The sequence below is a fragment of the Dama dama genome, chromosome 5, assembly GCF_033118175.1.
Source record: "Dama dama isolate Ldn47 chromosome 5, ASM3311817v1, whole genome shotgun sequence".
Taxonomy (NCBI): domain Eukaryota; kingdom Metazoa; phylum Chordata; class Mammalia; order Artiodactyla; family Cervidae; genus Dama; species Dama dama.
In genome coordinates, this window is record NC_083685.1 from 81,059,649 (window position 1) to 81,081,143 (window position 21,495).

Sequence of the window (21,495 nt, forward strand, 5' to 3'; positions counted from 1 at the left end):
AAGTGATTATTGTTGTATAGTTGCTAAGTCGTATCCAACTCTTTTGTGACACCATGGACTATAGCCTGCCACCTCTTTCCGTGGATTTCTTGTAACTCTTTAACATGTTATTTAAACCAAGGTAAGAGTGTTGGTCATCTGGACCATTGGAACATAAGCTATAACTTAGCAAAACCATGGCCCTTCGTGGAGTGATTGATCTTATGACTGCTAGAATTTTAAAACTAGAGCTTCTGAAGTTACCAGATTTTGTTCCCAGTGTGTGTTTAGGGTACTGCTTCCTTTGACTATACATAATGTCACATGTTAATTGTGGTAAAATTAAGAGGAACCTCAGATAGTGTGGCTTGTTTTCTCATACCACATCTCTGTCCGCCTCCTAAACAACATTACTCAAAAGTCCAGCCATTTGCCCCATATAAAAAAGAATAATCTGTGAATCTGTAGTCTCTTCTCTCTATATCCTGTCTAGATAATGTAGCAGATAGGTCTGGGAGAGTATGAAAGACAGTCTTATACCTGTGTGACGTTGGACAAATCCTTTAACCATCTCTGAGTCTTAATTTCCCAGTTTCTGATAGGAATGTTGAAAATTCAAAATAGGGTGTGGGAAAGCACTTTATAGACCATAAGGTACTTACATAGCATGTCAAAAGTGTGCTATTTGTAATATAGTATGTGTATATGTGAGTTTTTTGTGTGTTTCTTTTCCTGTTTTATTTTTTTTTACTAGATTGAAACTGCTTCTGCCTTGGCTGGAGGCCAGAATTCATGAGGGCTGTGAAGAGCCTGCTACTCACAATGCATTAGCCAAAATCTACATAGACAGTAATAACAATCCAGAGAGGTTTCTTCGGGAAAATCCTTATTATGACAGTCGTGTTGTTGGAAAGTATTGTGAGAAGAGAGATCCACATCTGGCCTGTGTTGCTTACGAGCGTGGCCAGTGTGATCTGGAGCTTATCAATGTGAGTACTGCCGGCTGAATACATATAGAGAAGATAGCATTTTTATTTTATTTTATTATTATTATTTTTTAATATTAATTTATGTTGTGGCTGTGTTGGGTCTGAGCTGTGGCATGTGGGATCCTCCTTGTGTCATGGGCGATCTTTCATTACGGCACGTGGATTCTCTATTTGTGGTGCAAGAGCTCAGTAGTTGTAGCACACAGGCTGAGTTGCTCTGTGGCATGTGGGATCTTAGTTCCCTGACCAGGCATTGAATCCATGTCCTTTGCATTGCAAGGCAGATTCTTAACCACTGGACCGTCAGGGAAGTCCCAAGATAGCATTTTTCAAACCTGTTATATAATGTTAGACTAGTGAATTTTGAGAGTTTCAGAGTGGTTTTAGGTGATACGGTGCATTTTTTGGTTTGGAAGATAACATGCTTTTTTTTTTTTTTTTTTGGATACGTGCTTTTTTAAAAAAAATTTTGCTGATAATTATGAATTTAAACTGGCCAAAGCAGTTGATTAAGTTTATATTCACCCACTGACATTTACGCCTCCTGGTTTTATCACTTATGTTTTCATACACTTATATGTACACACACGTATATATTTTTTACATATATGTGTATATGTAAAGGCACATCTAAACTTTTAACCTTATGAGAATAAGTTGCATACCTCATGGCCTTATAACCCTTCAGTGTATATTTCCTAGGAGTAAGGGTATTCTCTTTCATGACCACATTATGGATAGCAACCTCAGTCAATCTGACATCAGCAGAATACTGTTAAAAATCTGTTTCATTCTGGTTTTGTCAATTGACCTGAGAGTCTTTTAAAAGAAAATTTTCCCTTTAGCCTAGAATTACATACTGCTTGTATGTGTCATATCTTTCATGTCTCTTTTAACCTGAAACAATTTTTCAGCCTTTCTTTGTCTTTTATTGACAGGCATAATTGTAAAAATAATCTTTTTCTCTTTTTTTTAATTGAAAGTAAAATTCACATAACATAATAGCCATTTGAAAGTGAATAATTCAGTGGCAGTTAGCACATTTACAGTGTTGGGCAATCACTTTATCTCTCTTGTTCAGAGTTCTTGTTCCGAGTCTTCATCACCACTCGAGGAAATCCAGCATTCACTGAGCAGTTGCTCCACATTCCCCGCCTCCTTCCAGCCCCTGACAGCTTCCAGACTGCCTTCTGTCTCTGTGCTCTCACCTGTTCTGAATATTTCTTATTAGTGAAACATCTCTTAAAAAAAAAAACAGAATGTTGTTCGCTTTGAGTTTCTCTTATTATTCCTCCTGATTAGATTTAGATTGTATGTTTCCATCCAAAATGCATTACTTAAGTGATGTTTCTCTTATGCTGTAACATGCAAAAGCACCCGATGGCCTTTAGTCCTTCATTTTGGGGGTCACTTTTTATCAAGTTGTCAGCTTCTCCATTGTAGAAATAAATTTCCCCTTACAGATGTGTTTCCCCTTGCAGATATGAAGTAGTCTGTGAGGAGACAGTTAAGACCATGCGAGTATCCTACTGTGTGTGTCCCCGCCCCCAGTTTTGAATCTGTTAATTCTTACTAAGCTATTCTTAATGTGTTGGTTGCAAAATGACAGTTTTCCAACTTCATCACTTTCTCCACATTTATCAGTCAGCATGTGTATTTTCGTGCACTTACGAGTTCTGTGGGTTAATAATTCATGGTTTTGATTTTCAGATTATCCCCGTGGCTGATAGAAATCCCATCAACCTGCCTCTCATGGCTTTGTGTCATGATCTCATTGCTCTTGAGCACATCTTGTTTCCTGGCCCAGCAAGTTATATCATGCTCATTTTATACCCTCTCCTGCCGTGGATCATTCGTTGTTTTGAAGAACTTTGATTTTCTTTAGTGGGAAGTGCCATTAGAAACCCAGATCTAGACTCCAGGGTGTATTTCCTTCTAGGGTCTTTGAGTGATCAGAGCTGGGAAAGAATGCATCTGTGAACATACAAATTCATATACGTATGAACATATGTATGCATATACACATGGGAAAATAAACATTGAAAGAAAGCTCTGAAGATGGACTAGCCTTACAAGATGTTGAAGCACATTACAAAACCTCTATAATTAAAAATTGCATCCTGGTGCATGAATACACAGGCCAATAGAGTAAGATATAAAGTCCAAATATAGATCCAACATCAGGGTGCTTTTTAAAAGCCTTCAAAAATTAATAACTGTGTTTTTTCTGTTAATTGAATTTTAATAAGAAAAATATGGTTGTGACTTACTAAAGATTACATGTAGATGTAGTGGATTTTTTTTTTTTTTTTTTTGGTATAAAACACTAAATAGGGTATAATGATAGGATATAACCTTTTAAAGTTAAAGTCAGTCTATAGAAAGCTTTTATTTTTTACCTTGAAATTAATGTTTAATTTCTCATTTAGGTCTGCAATGAGAATTCCCTCTTCAAAAGTCTTTCTCGCTATCTGGTACGGCGGAAGGACCCAGAATTGTGGGGTAGTGTGCTGCTGGAAAGCAATCCTTACAGGAGACCCCTCATTGATCAGGTAAAATTTGCAAATGCATTCAAGGCTCATCTTTTTAACTATAAATGAAACCTTTTCCCTCATCGTATACCAAATATACTCAAATGGATCATATTTAACTGTGAGAGATGGCAGTAAAAAATAGAAGAAAATAAAGATTACACTAAAATGTATGTATGAAAATGTTAACGAAAATGAAGTGTGTCTTCTCCAAGAAAATACTTCCCCAAGGAGAGAATTTAATTACATAAGACTCCCTCAATTCATCATAGCTAAAAGGATAACAGTAAATTAGACATTTAATAAAATTAGTAAGAATTACTGTTACAAATACCTGAGAAGTAACTAAATTGATTGGAAACATTCAAGAGAATGGTAAATCAGCAAAGGATAAAGACTAGTGAGTGATCTAGTAGATAAATGTTAAGTAAGTCTCAATAGTAAGCAAAGAAGATTTGAGTTTATAACTATATAAAAATTGAAAATATTTTTTAAAACCTTAAAAATTGAAGGTTGTTAATATTTCTTAAATTATTAATGGAAGTATAAATATGGAAGAGAGTAAATTGAAGAATATTAATTTTTCATTCCTCTCCTAGGAAGAATTTCTAAGGAAAAATCCCAAATGGATACAAAGCTTCTTAGAGCAAATACTCACTGATGTATCTGGGAGCCATGCAAATAGCCATAAATAGAGGAATTACTGAGTATATAATGCCACATGTATATGGTTGAACTTTATGTGGTCATTAAAGTGATAATGAGGAGTGGTTATTAGGGATAATTTTTAGTCAGGGAAAAGATAGAAATTACACAAGTAGGATGATTTTCCCCCCTTCCCCCTGCTCCCCCCCCAACAAAAAAATTGGAAGTACATGTTACGGATATATGTGGTCTTACGTAGAAGGATCTTTGGGTGGTAAATTAAAGGTATTTTATCTCATTCCTTCTTCTTGACCTCTTTCGTTTTCTACTGAGAGGCCAGCTTGTTATTAGATAATATCACCAAAACCACCTGGACTCTCAGTGCTTATTCTTTGTATATCCTCTGCAGGTTGTACAGACAGCCTTGTCTGAAACTCAGGACCCTGAGGAAGTGTCAGTAACTGTCAAGGCCTTTATGACAGCAGACCTTCCTAATGAACTCATTGAACTGCTGGAGAAAATTGTCCTTGATAACTCTGTATTCAGTGAACACAGGTATGCTATGAGAGGGGTTTCCTGGCTCTTTATAGTCAGTCTTTAATTATGGCCTGTCAGTTTGGGAAAGGAACAAAGAGACAAATGTTAGAGAATGTTGCCTTAATTCTCACTCTTCTAATACCCTCTTGTGACCCTCCCTCCTAAGACGAAATACTTAATAGCTACAGTATTTATTCGTTATGACTAATGAGCTTTTCAAATACTGCATTCAAATCTTTTTTTCTTAAAGAAACCTGCAAAACCTCCTCATCCTCACTGCAATCAAGGCTGACCGTACCCGTGTTATGGAGTACATTAACCGCTTGGATAATTATGATGCCCCAGATATTGCCAACATCGCCATCAGCAATGAGCTCTTTGAAGAGGCATTTGCCATTTTCCGGAAATTTGATGTCAATACCTCAGCAGTACAGGTAAACCTTCACATTACCCGAGCTGATTTCCTAAGTGTAATGCCTTCTCTTGGTTCAGTATATGCATTGTCCTCTGAGAAAGGGCATAATTTATTGCTGTGATAATAGAAGAGCAATAAAATCCTAACTGTTTAAATGTAATTGCTATGTGGTAAGATTCATTGTTCTATAACTGATGAAGAATTGGTTGCCTAGGTCTTAATCGAACATATTGGAAACTTGGATCGGGCATATGAGTTTGCTGAACGCTGCAATGAACCGGCAGTCTGGAGTCAGCTTGCAAAAGCCCAGTTGCAGAAAGGAATGGTGAAAGAAGCCATTGATTCTTATATCAAAGCAGATGATCCTTCATCGTACATGGAAGTTGTTCAGGCCGCCAATACTAGTGGTATGACTTCTCACCTTTATGTGTTTGCCAGAAAGTGTGCCTAAGCTGAACATTAAGTTTTACATCGTTCTGCATTGTGTTGGTGCCAGAGACTGTCTGGTGTTGTGCCCTCCTCCTTAGTGCAGATAAAGAGAGGCTGTGTTCTGTGAACTTAAAAGCTCTATGGGGAAGTTTAATTTTCTGTTTTGAAGTCTCATTAAATTCTGATCTAGTTCTAATCTGATAACTTTAAGGAGAAGAGGGATTCAGCTTTTCATTTGGTCAGTAATAATACAGAGCCATTAATAGAAGTTTCACTATTTTGATACCTTTCACAGTTTACATTTGTTATTCTCTCTACTGTTTCTTTGAAAAGGAAATTAATAGCAGTTCTCATTTACTTCAACGAGAAGATTGATGTTGGTATGTTAGTGTTTGGATTTATTCATTTGTTTTTCTGTACCTAGGAAACTGGGAAGAGCTGGTGAAGTACTTGCAGATGGCCCGCAAGAAGGCTCGTGAGTCCTATGTGGAGACAGAATTGATCTTTGCACTGGCTAAAACAAACCGCCTGGCAGAGTTGGAAGAGTTCATCAATGGGCCAAATAATGCTCATATCCAGCAAGTGAGTTTCTCATTCAGATTTTTTTCTTTTTAAGGAGTGTAAAAATAGTTGGGCAACTTTACTAGCATATTAGGATCAACATATGACAACTGAAAGTTTCTAAGGAAAAATCTTACTGGGAAGATGTTTCTTCATATTAAGTCCTAACTTTGGAAAGAAGACTGAGTTTCGGCTTACTGAAAATGGTTTGTGTTTTTTTCAGGTTGGTGACCGTTGTTATGATGAAAAAATGTATGATGCTGCTAAGTTGTTGTACAATAATGTTTCCAATTTTGGACGCTTGGCATCTACTCTGGTTCACCTGGGTGAATATCAGGCAGCTGTTGATGGAGCTAGGAAAGCCAACAGTACTCGAACATGGAAAGAGGTAATCTAAATGACAGTTTGATTGATGAATTAAGATGCTATTTAGGAATATTCTTTAAACTGATTAATTGAATTAACCAGCCATGTTATACTTGAGTTCACATAATTGAAATTTTTTTAATTGTAGGTCTGCTTTGCCTGTGTAGATGGGAAGGAGTTCCGTCTCGCTCAGATGTGTGGGCTTCACATTGTAGTACATGCAGACGAGTTGGAGGAACTTATCAACTACTATCAGGTAGTGCACTGAAGTCTTTTCTGTTAACTTTTATGTTAACTGAGATCTTTTGCCACTGATATTCTCATCTTTAATTGCATTTTTCTCTTATTTAGGATCGTGGGTATTTTGAAGAGCTGATAACCATGTTGGAAGCAGCACTGGGACTTGAGCGAGCTCACATGGGGATGTTCACCGAATTAGCTATTCTGTATTCTAAGTTTAAGCCACAGAAAATGAGGGAGCACCTGGAGCTGTTCTGGTCCAGAGTGAATATTCCTAAGGTAACTAACCTTTCATTGTAAGGCAACTCTATAGCTAAAACTAATACTTCGTTTTTCATTAAAAAATTTATTTTTTGCTATTAACTAGAATTAGAGACCCATATCTAAAGCAATTAAATCTTCCTTGTGCAGGTGCTAAGAGCTGCAGAACAAGCCCATCTTTGGGCAGAATTGGTGTTTTTGTATGACAAATATGAAGAATATGATAATGCCATAATTACCATGATGAATCATCCGACTGATGCATGGAAAGAAGGGCAGTTCAAAGACATCATTACCAAGGTGTGTTACCTTCTTTAGAAGATAGTCTTTAGAAGGAGGAAGCTCATGAGGAAATAACTCTACCTTATGTATGGATTTTTGCTGTCTTAGGTTGCCAATGTGGAGCTATACTACAGAGCAATACAATTCTACTTAGAATTCAAGCCACTGTTGTTAAATGATTTGCTGATGGTGCTGTCTCCACGGTTGGATCATACTCGTGCAGTCAATTATTTCAGCAAGGTAATAATTTTTAAAACCTCAAAAATTCATAGCAAGAAACTAAGACATTCTTGGATAGCTTTGTCCATTAGCAATGTACTACATTTGTAACACACCCTTATTTTAAAGGTTAAACAGCTACCACTGGTGAAACCCTATTTGCGTTCAGTTCAGAACCACAACAACAAATCTGTGAATGAGTCACTGAACAACCTCTTTATTACAGAAGAAGACTATCAGGTAAAACATTTTGGTTCTTGCACGTATTCTCAAAATTTACAATTCTCATAATTGTAAAGTTGGTATATTTTGCAGTTAAAAAAGCCTATCATCCCTTAGGACTGTAAGCAGTAGGTACTTGTATGCCTTGGATCTAAATTTAGTGAGGTTTTCAGGATTGATAAATCTGATGTCTCCTAATTAAATGCCAAGTTTGCAGAGTCCAAGTTAATGCTTTTGAAAAATACTATGGTTACTTCATCTGTAAACATCTATATTGTAGATTGAGTTGAAAAAGTCTTTGATCTTTTAAACTAGTTCATAAACCTTATATGGTATTAACTCTTTCATTCACTTGTTTTTCTTGCCCAATAGCTTATCAGTACCTGTCTTTTAGTAAACTTCCCTTTGTGAAGAACTTTGCAAAAACGTAGAAGTTAAGGTTAAGCTAAATTGCCTTTTCTTTCTCTTCTTGTCAACATGGTTTTCTTTCAGGTGCAGATCCCATGGTGATCTCTGTGACTGAATACCATGTTGAATTGTATCAGGAGTTTCCCTAGGGCATAAAATCTTGCCCTCCGAATTACAAATCTTACCAGTTTCATAACCATTCAAGTTAGTCCTTGACACTGAAAACCTTGGAGAAAATTGTTCCCTTAGAAATTTTGTAGTGCCTTCAAGGACCTTATTGTTAAACAATTAGATTGAGGAATGTTGATACTTGCTCATAGTACAACTTTATGGTTTGATTCTTGAATCTAGGCTGTCTTAATTACAATAATGGCTGATTGATCAAGTTGTATTAAACATATTTATCATGCAAGATACTGATCACATTACATGCAGTCAGTCATATACAGTAATGGCTCATTGATCAAGAATGATGGAACATAAAATTTAAACTAAAATGAAATACTGGTTTGGCATTTCAATGGCTTTGTTTTATTTTTTAAGGCTCTGAGAACATCGATAGATGCTTATGACAACTTTGACAATATCTCACTTGCTCAGCGTTTGGAAAAGCATGAACTCATTGAGTTCAGAAGAATTGCTGCTTACCTCTTCAAAGGCAATAATCGCTGGAAACAGAGTGTAGAGCTGTGCAAGAAAGATAGCCTGTACAAGGTGAAGAAAGATGGTGGGGTGGGGCCATTAAGCCAAGTACTAGATGATCTGTGTGAGTCCTAAGATGGCATATTAGAAGTGATTATGGTCTATAAAGGTATTAGTTTTTGCAAATACTATTTGCAAATTGCCTTTAAGCTCCCAGTTGAGATGATAATTATGTCAGTTTCTTAATGTTGGAGGCTGTTGTATGCTTATGTCAGACCTCTCTGTTAAAAAAAGAATGCTTTCCTCTGTCTTTTCCTTTTCTTTCAGGAAATCCTTAATTTAAATGATATAACTGAGAGTTTTTTTTCCCCTGTTGTGTTATTTAGTTTACCAGTTCATCATATTTGAATTTAATGTTTGACTTTCTTCCTTTCCTTTAAATAGGATGCAATGCAGTATGCCTCTGAATCTAAAGATACTGAATTGGCTGAAGAGCTCCTCCAGTGGTTTTTGCAGGAAGAAAAAAGAGAGTGCTTTGGAGCGTGTCTCTTTACTTGTTATGATCTTTTAAGGCCAGATGTTGTCCTGGAAACTGCGTGGAGGCACAATATCATGGATTTTGCCATGCCCTATTTCATCCAAGTCATGAAGGAATATTTGACAAAGGTAATGGCACCTCTGAGAACTAATTATCTTGAGGATATGTAAAATTCCATGTATAGACTTTTTGTTTTCAAATGTTTTCTCTAGTAGAATTAATTTAGTTGATCATAAAATATTCCTATTCTCCAGTAATTTTTAATACCTGACAAGTGACATTGAATGGAAAGGTAACTCAGACATACCTTGGCAAAATGTTTACACTCAGAATACCACAGAATGTATTTCTGAAGGGCAGATAGTATTATGTCCATGTTGTATGGGTTTTTGTTTTTGTTTTTTTAACATTTGATAGAAACATTTTTTGTCAAAATAATGTCTTCCTCAAATCAATTATTGTAACTCAGATGACCATTACTTAGTAGTGTAGATTCCCTTCTCTTTGGTTGGTTCTTGACTTTAATATGTATGCCTGTTTCCCATGGGAAAGCTGCATCTGTATTCTTAATGTCCTGTTAATCTTCTCAATATTTTGATAGTTTAACCCCTTATTAAAAAATATTATAGGAGGTTAACAATTAATGACACATTTCCTAAAAGTGCATTAAACAAGCTGGGGGTATAATCATCTTATAAAATTAACTTATTCTTCTTAGTATCTGTTTTTGATGTTAGGATGTTTTTACCCTGTCCTGCTGTGGAACATTTTAAAATGGTCCTAAAGGATCCATTTTGTCAAAGCAGAACATGCTTATTAAAGTCAGTTTTGCATCTGATCTTTTCAGCATGTCTGAGTTAAGGCGGGTGTCGGGGTGGGAGGTGCACTACCAACAAGCCCCAGAATAACTGAGTGTTTCCTTGGGCTACCATCTAATTAGGTATCATTGTGTTAAGTTACAGCTTTTTTGAGAATTAACATTTTTCTTTGTAGAAACTGCTTAAATCCAGTGTAACAGGAGAAAGAAAGTTGCCTTATTATCTTAGCCACAGATGAGAATAGCTTCTTTTATGCATAATGCCAACTTGTGAGGCCTGGCTCTAAGCTGCTGTTAACCGAAGTGCTGTAAATTTTACTAGCGATTAAGCTGCTTTCTTTCACACTTGACTTTAGCATAAATTCTTCTGCAATAAGCTCTGAAGTTAAAAAAAAAATTGAGTTTTGCTTCCAGTATGCCCTTTATTTTCACTTCTCTCATACCTTTTTTTAGTGGTTAGATGTTTCTCCCCTAAACCTTTGTTGCTGATTCTACCTTTTTATGCTCAATATGGAATTTGATTTTTTTTCTAAGCTGCACCTTCTGAATTCCTTTGCAGGTTGATGCAATAAAGGAAAAGGTGAAAGTTGATTCTTTTCCATCTTTAAGTCTGGAGGACTAAGTCTAAGGAATTTGCATGATTTTTTTTCCTTCCTTTTCTACACTGCTGCTTCTGCTTTTTCCCCCCAATAAATTTTCACTAAAGCCTCTGCAAGTCCCTTAAAATATAACTATTATAGAGCTCTAGGACATTAGTAGATGTTTGCTACTAATCGGCTAATAGGCTTTAGGAAGGGCAGGAGGCTTATCAGTAGTTGGTTCACAGTCTCTCTTAAATATATTATTAAAAACTGAGCATGTTGAGTTTCCATATTAATTCCAAAGTTTCAGGAAATTTCTCTTCCCTGTCAGGGTATCTGGACCATAATAGGATTTTTCTTAATACTCTAAGTAAATTTAAACAGCCTCTGGTATTATTTTGTGAGTGTGCCTGACAGTTGTTGAATTTAAATATGTATATACATGCCCTAAAAGGCTTTTTGGGGGGTGTGGTTTTTTTTATTTTTGGGGGGGGGTATTTGAAGGACTGTGATCCAGTTTCTGATCTCTTGATTCTTACTAATTTTTTGCTGAAAGTAGATACAAGAGATACTAGCTGCTTCCGAAGAGACTTTCCTCATGTTTCTCCAGGTGTCCAGTTCTTATGGTGCTAGTTCATTTTCAAGAGGAATCAAAACTTTTTAAATCATCAGATTAGCTTGCTATAATTGTTGCTAAGCAACATGGATTATTTCTGTAAAATATGAAACCATTTTAACTTCTGCTTTCTATAATAAGGTACATCTCTGAAGCTACAAATTCGCTGTTACTCATCTCTTTGGCTTGTCCAAAGTCAAATTTAGGCACCTTTTGGTTGCTGCTTCCTTCATTGGCTTGTCTCTGTCCCAGTATAAATGAAACAAACTTATAAACTTATGTCTGGTATCAAATTGTGGTGAGAAAAGGGTGGGAAGGTAAAGGACAGTTAAAGCAATTTAAAATAATTTGGAGGGGGGACAGTACTTTGGAATTATGTTGAACCAAACTGGAGTCACCATTGGAACTTAGGGCAAACCTGAGTAAAATGCATTGTGTGTGAGGCCCTTCAGCAGCTAGTAAGCAAGGCAGTTAGAAAGCGTGTGTGTGAAAAATAGGTAATTGAACTGCAGTGTTATGCGTTGTTTTAAATCAAGCATGTACAACAGTCATTGCAATTACATCATACTACTTTTGAAACTCTGAAAGCATTGCTGTGGGCTGTGTGTGTTTCTTGAGAGCCTGTATAGCAACAGTCATCTTCAGATCTCACTTCTTGCTTCAGTACTTTTGCCTTTTTTTCATGCACACATACACCAAAATAACTGACTGCATGTTAAACTTTTCCTCTGCAGCATATTGCAGTCTTTGTGGAAAAGCCTTTTACATTATCGTGAATTTTCAATAGTACAAATGGAACTGAACTCAGTGACATGTTTACCTGTAATTTTTCTTTTTTAATCTAAGGATCAGAAACTTTTGTTACAGCTCTTAACAAAAGCTTGTGTTCATAAAAGCCTTCTTTGCTTTTCTGTTTGGAGGAGTCCAAATTGGGTCATTGGAAACAATAATTGGATATTGCTGTGCCAGAGGCTGTCCCATTAAATAGAAAAATCAATTTTTGCTTAGCTCCATGCTCCTCCTTCACAGTTGTTCCTTTTTGTTTTGTCTGTATGCCCAACCTGCCTATGTTTGTGCCTGGGCATTATGACATTGCTAGCTCTTCTGAATCTTTAACATACTTCTGTCTTCAACATCCGACTCATACTTTTAAACATATGTTCACTTTAGAATCTTTTCCTTGAAAGTCTGGCAATGTATTATGCAGTGGGGGTTTTTTGTTGTTTGATTTTCCTTCTTAGAAGTTATTAATGTACACTCATCCATGTACTTTTTAAAAATAACTTCTTTAGCTCACTCTTGGATACTTAGCAAAACCCCATCTGACTGTCCTTGGTGTCACAGATTGTATTTTAAATTAGCTGTAGTGATTTTTGTTTTTAAGTTTGGGTGCCAAACAGTGTTTCTTGTGGTACTTAAATTCCATAGTAGTCTTTAATTTGAAAGTGGGGGTAATTTTAACACATGAGCCCTTAGGTTATAAAATTTTAAAAACAAAATACAGAAACAAACTAATAACCCATCTTCCTAGGTAGAAAAACCACATTTTATCTGAAGGTGTCTAGAGTCTGACTCATACTACTTTTCTCACATTTTGCTCTCTGACAAATTAGGGTGGATTAGACCCACATTGAAGATACTCACTATAAAACAATTAAAATACATGTAAAATACTGTTCTAACCTTAATGGCCTGTGTAGGATTGAAACACTGTTTTTTAAATAGTTGCAAATAGAAACTAGGTGCTGCTTTAACCTTTCCCGGACCAAGTCTTTAAAGCCTTTTCAGTGAAGTCCTGCGTGTCTTTTTTTGTGAGTGATTTTTCACTCTTTGCCTTTTTGAAGGAAAAGAACACTCAGTGAACACTCATAAAAAAGTTCTATCCTGCACTCTTGCCTCCCTATCTCAGCACCCTTAGGACTTTGAAACCCTCTAGTAATAGATAACATTGAAATTTGAAATTTAGTTTACATCAAGTGTAATGATATACCAACAACAAGACTATATAGTCTAAAAGACAGATAAAGCACAGTTTAATAGTCAAATGGAAGTGGTATGGTGGAGATTTCCTAGTCTGTGTCCTGCTGCCATCCTCCCTAATCCTTCACAGAATTCCAGATTCAAATTGTGCTAATCCTAGAAGGAGCTTTGTAGATTTTCTTATTCAGCTGACTAACTATATAGACAAGGAAATTTGAGGGTCAGTGCAGTGGTTTGCCAGGGTCACGCAACTAGTTAGGGAAGGATCTGTGTATTCCAGCTCTTTTCTTTCACTAATATGTTTGGACTCCTCTAGAGTATTATTTCTGTCTGATACTATCCACTTTTATTTAGAATAGCTAGTATATAACAGTCATTTACTTCTTGGGCTTAATTAAAAGCTAAACATTTCTTTCTCAAAGAAGTTGGGGGAAAATCAGGCATTCTTGGTTACTTAGAAAAATAGAGCATTAACACATGCAGCCTGTCTTTATATAAAAAAGATTATATATGGAGCCACTTGAATCTTAAACTTCAGCCCACACATAGTCAGTATTGACAGAAGCTCTGCACAGTTGGCAAAAAAGATAGTTGGTTCTGCAAACGTACTTATCCAGTCACAAGACTTGTTTCACTTTTTTGAATACCATTTCCTTTGAGGAAGGAAGTCTTGCCCAGTCATGAGTTCATCGTTATCTTTAATAGGGCTAAAACTTCATCAGAGAAAGTGGTTCCTTCTGGTTATCTCCCTCCCTCAGGCTGGCTGCATCCTAGCATGCCCAGTTGTAGCCTGGCGTGAGCTTTTATGGCATTTATAAATCCCTCCTTCCTGAGGGTTTATAATGACAGTGCTAAAAATCACCTTGACTGAAGTATGAACATTGCCATTGAATTTGAAGGGGCCTGAGAATGTTCTTTCTACTCTAGTCTGTTTTATTTTGACAAAATTTAACATACTAAGGCTTTTCCACTTTCTGCCATAAATCTAGGTTTATAATACTTTTGAGGTTCTAATTACCATTACCTGTTTTTCTCTAGGTGGATAAATTAGATGCTTCAGAATCACTGAGAAAAGAGGAAGAACAAGCTACGGAGACACAACCTATTGTTTATGGTAATCTCTTTGTCTGCTTAACCTCAGAAATACAGTAGACAAACGGTTCATTCTAAAGTGCCAAGTTAAGTTAAGGAATAAGTTAAGGAACTTATTCTTCAGTAAGTTAAGGAATAAGTCTCTACTGTCAATTTTTTCTGAAAACAACCTTAGAGGAGGCATTGACCTAAGATAATTTTAAATGCAAAGATAATCTCAAAAAACAGTTACTTGAGATCAGAACCTGATTTATCTATTGCCTGATCACTGATTGCCTATTCATGAGTTACTGACAAAGAATTATTGGTGAACTCAATTTTCAAAAGTGGAGAAGGTGAGAGAACATGCCATAGTCATCTTAAGTATGCTTTACAGAAGGAGTACATCTCTTTAAATTCTGACTGAAACTGATAACTGAGTAGTTTCCATTTGACGATTTTCCAGAGAGGATCTTCAGACTCTGAATATTTAAGGCAATTTAATGTTTTCTTACATGTGCTTTTCTGAAATCCTTCCCCTTTCTGTTTCTCTTGGTGAACAGAGTGATTTGAGTAGTGAATTTGAAGGGTGTAGGTTATAGCACTTTAACCAGGTGGTGTTGGGAGGAAGGTATACAATTACAACTACTGTATCTCAACCTGCTAAAGGAGATGACAGTAAACAAATCTCTTGTGGCATTATCTCCAGTTTTTACTTCACATGAAAAGGACTTTGGGAATTTAGAGGACAGGGTCGTTTTGATAAAGTTGGAGAACATAAAGTAGATTCTTAGAGATGGGAACAAGATGTTTGACACATTTGTGATAAGAAACAAGGTAGAAACAGGGTGGGGGGAATAATTGTGGGAAGCTACTGAATTTGGCTTACCTTCAGGGTGTTTAAATGGATAGTCCTTGTAAGCAGTTGAAAATGGAGTTGAGCTAAAGACAGCTGTTGGCAGTGCCGCCTTCTCAGCACTCCACCCCCTGTACCACCCCCACGTACCCGCACACACCCCGGTCCTGGCCCGCTGGCTATGGAGAAGCATGATGTGAGAACGGCTCTGGCACTTTGTCAGGCAGCTCCCTCCTACCCCCCATTGCCTTGAAGTTCTCTGCTCTTTATTAGAGATTTGCATGCTCATGCGGTTTTTCCTTATTGTTCTTGTCTTCTCATTATTCCATTGTGATACAAAGAAACTGAGAAGCTTAATGAAAAAATAACATGCTTATGTTGTTTAGGAAGAAAAAGTGGGGTTGAAATTTCAAGGGAGATGTCAGTATCTAAGGTTAGAAGTGGTTTTTTAACAAACTGCTGGTTCTTGAAGAGTTTATTCACTGAAGGCAGTTTGGGTTTTTATTCACCAAAGGAGAGACATTAGGTCACTTGTGGGAGAAATACTACTCTGGATTTACATTAGAGAGGGAGACTAAGAGTACTTCTTTTGCAGGAGGTGGGGAGAGGTGTTAGGTATGTTCTTGTATTTAGCCAGTTTCTCCACAGATTGGTTCCTCTGTACAGTAACTGTTTAAACTTCATGAGAGTGTTAGCTTAGTATTTGAAAGAGGTTGTATCCTCTAATGTATTTCACACCTAATGCATATTTGAATATGCTTTAATTTTTTCTTTTTTTGGTACCGGATACTTGGTCTTGTTACCACTTAGACACGTCTAAATCAAAAATTTAAATCTTAACTTTAAGAAGTTCAGTTGTGTTAAATGTGTAGCTTAAAAAATTGTTTTCCTGTGCTAATTATATTGTCACCAGATAAAATGTGCAAACACCATGTGGTAGTGATAGGCATATTGCTGAATGTCTTGCCCTAAGCATGTCGAGCATGCATGTGCATATTGCTTTACATGACATATGAAGTAACATAATTACTTTTATAGCTCTGGCCCTTGGCCCTGCATGGTTTTTGTTGGCTTTTTAGGCAGGACCCTTCCTAGGGTGACTGCCCTGCTAAAATTGAGACAGTCAGTCAGAGTGCCTCCCCCCGAAATTCATTCTGAGTTGTGGTTATGCTGCTGGAGTCGGGAGTCGGGTGTGATGGTCCTGCAGTGCTAACGGTCTCTCCGCCTCCTCGCCCCCGCCCCGCTCCCCTCTCTTTTCTGTAGGCCAGCCCCAGTTGATGCTGACAGCAGGACCCAGCGTTGCAGTCCCTCCCCAGGCGCCGTTTGGTTATGGGTACACTGCACCAGCCTACGGGCAGCCACAGCCTGGCTTTGGGTACAGCATGTGAGACGGAACGCTGATCCTGTAGTCGCCCATTTTCGTACCGAAACATCGTCTCTACCCGCTCTCAGTTTATAACAGGGGAAAACAGGCACATGTTCTTGTAACCTTTATTTCATGAAGGACTACTTTTTGTTTCTAACTATAAACTCAGATCACCTATGTTAAAAGCTTATTTCACATTCCATATCATTTTAGAATTTATTTTCAAAGGGGAATAGTTTCAATGTTTTATTCACTTGGGCTTTTCTTCTTCCCCCCTCCTTTGAAGAACTGCTTAATACTCAATCTATTGTGAAGAACCTGATTTGCACTCTGTAGTGTTTAAAGAAAAAAAAAAACTCTAATATTGAATCTCTTAAATTTAGTGTATGTAAACAGCTTACAGTATATGTATTGTCTAAATGCATTTAAATCTTTTATTCCAAGAAAAGCTAAAGCAAAAATACTGGTATATGACCATGCAAGACTGTCAATGCCAACAAAGACAACACTAACGAGCGTATCCTCCATGGGATCGCAGTGCTCTCCAAATTGTTTGAAAAATGCATTACAGACAACTTGCCTGACTTCTAAATGAGCATAAAAGGCCCTCTAACCTATGCAGGTTTCCTCATGACGCATATAGAAGATGCTCGTGTGTTTCTGCTCACTTCACATGTAACAGGTGCCCTTACGTTGTGCTTGTATCCTGTGCTTTTCTGTGGGACCATTCCATTCAGGAACGGAGCACCATGATTCCAGTCTGTGTGTATTTACTAACCCTTCCCTGAGGTTTGTGTATGTTGGATATTGTGGTGTTTTAGATCACTGAGTGTACAGAAGAAAGAATTCAAACAAAATATTGCTGTTCTTCAGTTTTGTTTGTGGAATTTGAAATTACTCAAATTTAAAATAAATTACTGGACTGTGGAAATAACATGGAGAATGGCAGTTTTACTTAAATCTCTCTTAAACACAAGAACCATTTCATACTGGATACTAAGGTAGTGTAGAGAGAAGAGGGGTTGGGACATGTGAAAACACTGCATCACACTGTGCATTCCAGTAGTTCGTGAGGTCCATGCAGAGGTCAGAAAAACCCATCAGTGCTGACGTGGGCTACCTCCATCATTTTAACCAGGCAGCACTTCAGCTGTTTAAGTATTTCGTTCAGATGAAGAGATCATGGATGGTAAATTATATTAACTTGAAATAAGAATGTATAAGCACATAGTCAACATGCTGTTCTTCACCATGAATTGTAAAGGTCTTCAAATTATGAATATTTTAAGTTGATTTTTTATAAACCAGTGTTTGAATTTGTTTTTTTTGTGTATGACTTGAGAATGTTACCCTAAATTCATTTCACAGTTAATTCTCAGTAGAGCTAGAGAGCCCCCACCTAGCTTTGTTTTGCTTTAAAGTCGAGTCATTCACCATAAACTCCATAGAAGTGCTTTTTTAAACCTTAGAACTCCTGTCTTCCTCCCCCTACCACCTATATTCCTATAGGAAATTACAGTATTAGTTGGAAAAATCCCTTTTCGTTTTTTGGTTTGTCTTAGGGACCATCTTGCTGCTCAGGTCCTGGGCATACTGGTATTTCTCCTGGGTCTCTGCCCTTTTTCTTCATGTTTATCAACATCAAGAGGGAGAAGAATAATGGTCCCTGGGAGCTCCTTTTCAGAATCAAGATTTGTTCTCCTAGACATACTTAGAATCAACTGGTATTTATCAACGGAATTTTTCTCTTTTCCCTTCCCTAATAGAAACAAGTTAAAATTCTTCAGTAAAGGTTTTCTTACAGCATAGTTAAGAATTGTTTTTAAAAAACTTTAACCTGGTGCTATGTCTGTGATACCGAGTTGCCACTTAAACCATCCATAATAATGGGCTATAGTAGAGAGAGAAACTGCAGCAGTGTATTACTTCGGCTTAAATTGAGAGCAAGCTGAACTTCTGAGCTTGTTCCCTCACATGTATGTTAACACCATGAATATTTTTCAGGATTATTTGGAGACGTGTTTAAATCACAAAACAGGTAGCTCAATACTGGGCAGTAGTATTGAGGGCTGTACAAGAAGAGACAGAATGAAGTAGTAATAAACTATAAGGGATCTTCCATAACTTTCCTCTGAATAGGATGATGGTCGATGGTCTGACAGAAGGAACTAAAAATAAGAGTTGTTGCCACTCTAAAAGTAACTAAAACAGAAGGGAAGAATGGGAAAAAGATTAATAGGAAACCTTCGAGGTAAATATGTTTTCAATGATCCTCCTCCCTAGTATCCAAATGTAGACATCATACCAAAAAAAGGTGGTAATTGTTGACAGTCATTTCAACACAGACATTGGTATGATAGCAAGAGGTTGGTCTCTATGTAAGGCTGCTCATGCAGATATCTCACTGTGGTGGTTCTCAAACTTTTTCTTAGGATCTGTCTATAATCAAAAATAAGCAATTTTTTGTGAAGATGTAAAGCTATTTTTATTCATAGATGACCTAATCTTGTATGAAGCAAATCCTAAGCAATGTTTTTATAAAAATAACTTTAAAAAGCTTGTTTAGCAAGGTCTCAAAATTAAAAGAGCAATAAAACCAATATGAAATTTTGCAAAACAAGAATCGAGAATTAACTGGTGATAAATTTAACAAAAGGTAACTACAAAATCATGCTGAAAGAAACCGAAGATTAAAACAAATGGAGAGAGAAAATACATTCATGATTCAGAACTTGTGAGATGCCAGTTTTCACCAAAAATACCTATAAAGTTGATGTCATTTCTGTCGGTATCATAAAAGGCTCCCCCGCCATAAATTCACATAAATATGAAAGTGAAAAAACCTAGAATAACCAGCTCAATTTTGAAAAAGAATAAAAGATTTTAAACTCCCTGATTTAGAAGTTTACTATAAAGTAACCATATTCAAATTATTGATGATCCCAAAGAGCACTAGTTTATGTGGGATTGTATCTATTCCTACTTACTTAACTATTATTAATAGTTAAAACAACTTTTTAAAACTGTTAACCCATTTAAATGACACTAATAAGCATTGCATGTTAACGTAAGCAATAATAACGTGAGCATGTTTCCCCAAAAGTCAAGCAAGAATGAATGGCATTGTGCTATTTTTTACAACTCTCTTTTGAACAGAGACTCTTCTGTATTCAAAAACGTGGCCTCATACAGCTATTTAGTTAGGAAAGGAAAAGAGTATTTTTTGGCCACATAGCATGTGGGATCTTGGTGCTTTGACCAGGGATTGAACTGGTCTCCTACACTGGAAGGCAGATTTAATAACTTTTCCAGACACTTGTGATTAGTTGAAATGTGGACTTTGAAACCATGAAAATGAATCTTTTGTAGTTTATATCTGCTGAACATCTAGATCTGGATAACTAGATTGTGTCAGTTGTTTTTCAAGTGAAAATGTTTGATGACAAAAGCAGCTAGTTCAGCTCAGGACTCAGCCAGACAAGTCTTTTTTTTCCTTAAGATGACAGTTATACTTCAGTGTGCACCAGCAGTGTTTGATGTTACAGAGAATATTAAAGACTAAACAGTCAAGGGTCAAATTTAATAATTTTTTTACTGCTTCATCAAGGACATTAAGCTTTTTAAATTAAATGTAGGGCAGTGACAACTACAATGACTGCTTGTACAGATCGGTGCCCCTGTCTTGATTTGTGAAAGGTGCCAGCAGTATTACCCACCCTTGCTTTTTTATCATCACTGCAAATGTCAAAACAATGGAAAAGAATGAGTATCAGGAAAATTGTTTTGACCCCTTGCAGGTGTCTTTAGAGACCCCAGGGTTCTCTGCTTTGTGAACCATGAAATAAAATTATGAACCTTACAAAATAAATAACAAAGTACAGGTGAGCTAGAAAACATGTTTCCTTAACTACCAGTGTTTGTATACTATTCGTTCTAGTAGATATGCCATGATTTACCTCAATTACATTGTCAGCCAGAGCAGCTGGGAATGCACTGTCTTTGAACCTGGAACCATCAGTCTCTGAGGCAAGCCTCAGAAATTATCTGAAGTGGAATCACACATTTAGGATTGAGTTCAACTCAGTTGCATGCTGTTGCATCACTTTGGAAACCAATATAAACATTCTGTTTAGAAACAGTTGCTACTGTGGCATCATTCACAGTTGCGATTTCTTCTGTGCTGTCAGATACCAGTGTAAAAGGCTGACCAACTGGAGCCTCTCAGCCTGGCTGCAGGAGTCTCTAGTGTTCTGCCCAGACGCCACTGACCGTAGACCTTGCGGTTGTGCTACATCGCTGCTTATGTTGAAGTTAACAACTAACTAATGCTAATTGTTGAAGTTAACCATGGTGAGTTGCAATCAATATGTGCCTGTTACCAAAATAATCTCCCTGGCATCGAAGTTCTTAGGAATATTACTGTCAGAATCCCCCCAAAGGAAGCTTTCAAGACAAATGGCTTTTTGCAAAAAAAGGAGATCAGGAAGCTATGTGGCTCTCGGGAGCTGGGAACCTTCATATTCTAGGCAGCTGGTAATTATTTGGATTATGTCATGCTGAATGTATAAAGATCAAAAGGGAGATAAATAGTTGAATTGTCCAGTTCCTTAGGTTCTAGGTAAAGAAAATACTGGGATGTCACGATGATAAGTAACAGCCACTGCACAATTACCATGAATTTCTACATGTGCCCATAACCACCTTCAAGGTCCAGGCGAGTCACTTCACAAGCCTCAGTGTCCTCACTGTCAGGAAAGGGGTGGACTGGAGAGGTGGGACCACTGCGGAGAAAGTCTAGCCGGCGTGGGCGAGGGAATGAGCATGAAACATGGCACGGGGGGTTAGGTGCGTGCTGGGAAAACCTCAGCTTTGGGTAGACGCCACAAGGTTAGATTTTAAATACTCAAAAACTGAGGTAAGGAAAAACAAACTGCAGTTTAAATT

General features: G+C 37.1%; 1 protein-coding gene across 1 annotated transcript in view; it reads left to right on the top strand.

Annotated features, from left to right (window-relative positions):
- CLTC (clathrin heavy chain) overlaps positions 1 to 17,485 on the top strand; it is a 61,744-nt gene extending 44,259 nt beyond the window's left edge. Inside the window, exons 17-32 of the mRNA XM_061142663.1 lie at positions 734 to 968; positions 3,398 to 3,520; positions 4,554 to 4,699; positions 4,932 to 5,115; positions 5,311 to 5,503; positions 5,950 to 6,107; positions 6,310 to 6,474; positions 6,601 to 6,708; positions 6,804 to 6,971; positions 7,104 to 7,253; positions 7,344 to 7,475; positions 7,584 to 7,694; positions 8,628 to 8,798; positions 9,171 to 9,392; positions 14,297 to 14,372; positions 16,449 to 17,485. Coding sequence (XP_060998646.1) covers positions 734 to 968; positions 3,398 to 3,520; positions 4,554 to 4,699; positions 4,932 to 5,115; positions 5,311 to 5,503; positions 5,950 to 6,107; positions 6,310 to 6,474; positions 6,601 to 6,708; positions 6,804 to 6,971; positions 7,104 to 7,253; positions 7,344 to 7,475; positions 7,584 to 7,694; positions 8,628 to 8,798; positions 9,171 to 9,392; positions 14,297 to 14,372; positions 16,449 to 16,573 — 2,467 coding nt within the window. The 3' untranslated portion in view covers positions 16,574 to 17,485. The remainder of the gene's footprint in view (positions 1 to 733; positions 969 to 3,397; positions 3,521 to 4,553; positions 4,700 to 4,931; positions 5,116 to 5,310; positions 5,504 to 5,949; positions 6,108 to 6,309; positions 6,475 to 6,600; positions 6,709 to 6,803; positions 6,972 to 7,103; positions 7,254 to 7,343; positions 7,476 to 7,583; positions 7,695 to 8,627; positions 8,799 to 9,170; positions 9,393 to 14,296; positions 14,373 to 16,448) is intronic.
- The last annotated feature ends 4,010 nt before the right edge of the window (positions 17,486 to 21,495 follow it).